The sequence below is a fragment of the Nannospalax galili genome, unplaced genomic scaffold (genome assembly GCF_000622305.1).
Source record: "Nannospalax galili isolate Female #2095 unplaced genomic scaffold, S.galili_v1.0 scaffold518, whole genome shotgun sequence".
NCBI lineage: Eukaryota > Metazoa > Chordata > Mammalia > Rodentia > Spalacidae > Nannospalax > Nannospalax galili.
This window is the reverse complement of record NW_008342851.1, coordinates 3,808,137-3,811,695: the sequence shown is the minus strand read 5'-3', so window position 1 is coordinate 3,811,695 and position 3,559 is coordinate 3,808,137. Positions and strand designations below refer to the sequence as shown.

General features: G+C 40.5%; 1 protein-coding gene across 8 annotated transcripts in view; it reads right to left on the bottom strand.

The window, feature by feature from the left end:
• The window catches only part of Rad17 (RAD17 checkpoint clamp loader component), a 45,473-nt gene that overhangs the window by 18,953 nt on the left and 22,961 nt on the right, over window positions 1-3,559 (bottom strand). For all 8 annotated transcript variants that reach the window (XM_008838846.3, XM_017799586.2, XM_008838845.2 and 5 more), the window contains exon 14: window positions 1,797-1,946. In XM_008838846.3, coding sequence (XP_008837068.1) covers window positions 1,797-1,946 — 150 coding nt within the window. The remainder of the gene's footprint in view (window positions 1-1,796; window positions 1,947-3,559) is intronic.

The following is a 3,559-nucleotide window of genomic DNA, read 5'->3' as shown; positions in this document are numbered from 1 at the left end:
ATTCAACTGTAAACCTAAAAATTTACAGCCAATTTTGAAAGAGATGCATCCTACCTCAGGAAACCATTATTGAACATGTCAATTGTGTTGTAATGATATGCTTCTTCTAAGTATGTTGTTATTAAATAAATCATTTTTAAAAATTAAAAAAAAAATTTTTTTCTACTTTTGCCTATTTTTAAATTTTGTTGTTGTTGTTTTTGTCTTTTTTTGAAACAGGGTCTCCTTGTAGCCCCGCTGTCCTGGAACTCACTATGTAGACTAGGCTGGCCTCGAACTCACAAAGATCCACCTGCCTCTGCCTCCCAAGTGTTGGGATTAAAGGCCAGCCTGTTTTTGTTTTTTTAAGGCAGGGTCTCTCTATAGCCCTAGCTGTCCTGGATGTATGTAGACCAGGCTGGCCTCAGATTCACAGAGATCTTCCTGCCTGTCTCCAGAGTACTAGGATTAAAGGTGTGCATCACTATGCTGGTCTATTTTCAATTTTTTGATATAGGGTCTCACTATGCACCCCAGGCTGGCCTCAAATTTATGATCATTTTGCCTTAGCCTCTGCAGGGGTAACAAGGCATGTGTCATCACACCTGGACTCTATGTTGTGTCTTAATCCTAGAAAAACTTTGGGTTTAGCAACTATTTTGCGAAGAATGAATTGTTTTTTTAGTTAGAAAGAAAGGAAGGAAAGAAGGAGGGAGGGAGGGAAGGAAGGAGGGAGGGAGGGAAGGAAGGAGGGAGGGAGGGAGGGAAGGAAGGAAGGAAGAAAGGGAAGGAAGGGAGGCAGGAAGGAAGCTGGGTATAGTGGCGCATGCCTTTAATCCCAACACTTGAGAGGGAGACTCGGGTAGCTCTCACAGGATCTCTCTGAAATTGAGGCCAGCCTTGTCTACATAGCAGTTCTAGGACCTCTCTGAGACTGAGGCCAGCCTCGTCTATAAAGAAGTTCCAGGACAGCTGGGGCTACAGGAAGACCCTGTCTCAAATAAATAGATTAGCCAAGCATAGAGGCAAAAATTTTTAACAGTCACTGGGGAAGTGGAAGGAGGATCAGGAGTTCAAAGATAGCCAAGGCTACATGAGACTCTTGTTTAAAAACCAAAAACAAAGGGCTGGAGAGATGGCTCAGCCGTTAAGAACAGTGGTTGTTCTTGAAAAAGACCCGGGTTTGAATCCCAGCACCCACATGGCAGCTAACAGCTGTCCATATCTCCAGTCCCAGGGGATTCAACAGCTTCTTCTGACCTCTGAGGGCACTGCACAACACAGGCGCACTTACCTACATGCAGGCAACACACGCATACACATAAAATTAAAATAAAAAAATTAACCCCCCTCCCCCCAAACAAACAAAATCCAAACTAAACCAAAAACAAGCTTTGAGATGTAATGCATATATGTCAAAATTTAAAATATACAGAATACCATATATAGTTAGCCCAGCATGGATTGAACTCATGACCCTCTTATCTCAGCCTCCAATGCTGAGATTACAGGTGGTCACTGCCACACCTGGCTCAAATTATATAAGTTTTGGGGGCTGGAGAAATGGCTCAGTAGTTAAGACCACTGGCAGCTCTTGTAGAGGACCGAAGTTTGGTTCCCAACACCTAAATGGTGGCTAACAACCATCCATAACTTCAGTTCCAGTGTATGCAATGCCCTCTTCTGACCTCCTCGGGCACTGCACAACACAGGTGCACTTATATACATATAGGTAAAACACTCATATCCACAAAAATTAATTAATTTAAATATATTTGTATATACATACATATATATATATATTTATATATATTTACCTTTTTATGTATTAGAAACCACTGAGGCTTATGCAACGGTCGAAAACTTGATCCTCCACCTTGGCAATGAGCAAATCCTCGGGCTCTGTTGGAATGTATCACACCTCTTGTAGCTATAGCTGTACTATATTCCCTGAGTAAAGAGTGTGTCTGACAAATGAGACAAAATGTGAAACAAAGAGACTTATGAAATAGTGTATAATACTATTACAAAATACTGGTAGTATCTTCATATAAGACTGTCCATCTTTAGCTACTTCGCATTTATTTTTTTTAACATCATCAAAGTCCTACAATATTGCTATAAAATTATTTAAAACAAATTGAACTGAGACATAAGGATCAAATATATAGGCTGAACCTCTGGGGGTTAATTAAGTCTTTGATGGGGCTGGGAGAAACAACATTTTTGAGGCAACTGGGAAATACAAACAACATATTACTAAACTGTTTTTGCTCTGTTGTTTTTTGAGACAAAGTCTCCTTAGGTGGTCAAGGTTAGACTTGAACTTGATGTTCTCCTGCCTCAGCTTTTTGACTATTGGGATTAGAGTGTGTACCATCATGCCCAGCCTGAATTAATGTTAACTAAATTCATGGCAACTTTCTTGGATGTAATATTACTGTGGTTTTAACAGAACAATGTCTTTATTCACCTATGATACTTGCAATTATTTTCCCATCTTCAGACAAAAACTAGTGTGTAAATTAGGGAGATTAAACAAATGTAGCAAAAAAGGAAAAACAAACTAGTGGACAAAAGTTAAAGGTAAGCAGATTTTTAACATACTGTTCTTTCAACTTACCTATTGATTAGAATTTTGAAAATAAAAAAGAAGCAATTATATGAGGACACAACATAGAATAAATGTCTAAGCTGATTACTGAGTTGCTCATTATGCAACGAAAATATGAATCAGAACAACAGACTGCACCTCTTAAACATGTATAAATATTATGTGGTAATCACAAGTTTTTAAAAATATTTTATGGGGCTGGAGAGATGGCTCAGAGGTTAAGAACACTGCCTGTTCTTGCGGAAGACCCAGGTTTGAATCCCAGCACCCACATGGCAGCTAACAATGGCCTCTTCTGTCCTCTATAGGCACTGCACAACATGGGTGCACTTACCTACATGCAGGCATAACATTCATACACATAAAAAAATAATAAAATTTAAAAAAATTTATTCATTATTATTATTTTTATGTGTATGGATGTATTGCCGGAATGCATCTACGTGCACCTATGTCATGCAGTGCCCAGGAAGGTCAGAAGAGGGTGTTGAATTCCCCTGGAACTGGAGTTACAGATGGTTTTTAGTCCCCATGTAGGTGATGGGAATTGAACCCAGATCCTCTGCAAGAGCAACCAGTGCTCTTAACCACTAAATCATCTCTCCAGTCTCTCAAAAAGTTTTAAAAGGGATTATTTTTTTGTTTTGTTTTTGTCTTTTTAAGACACGGTCTCCCTGTAGCCCCAGCTGTCCTGGAACTCACTATGTAGACCAGGCTGGGCTCAAACTCACAGAGATCCACCTGCTTCTGCCTCCCGAGTACTGGGACTACAGGTGTGAGCCACCATGCCTGGCTCGGGATTATTTTTTTTTAATTGTGTAAACAAGCTGGGTGTGGTGGTGCATGCCTTTAGTCCCAGCACTCAGGAGGCAGAGGCAGGCAGATCTCTGTGAGTTCAAGGCCAGCATGGTCTCCACAGCAAATCCAGGCCAGCTGTGCCTACAGGGAGACCCTGTCTCAAAAGGA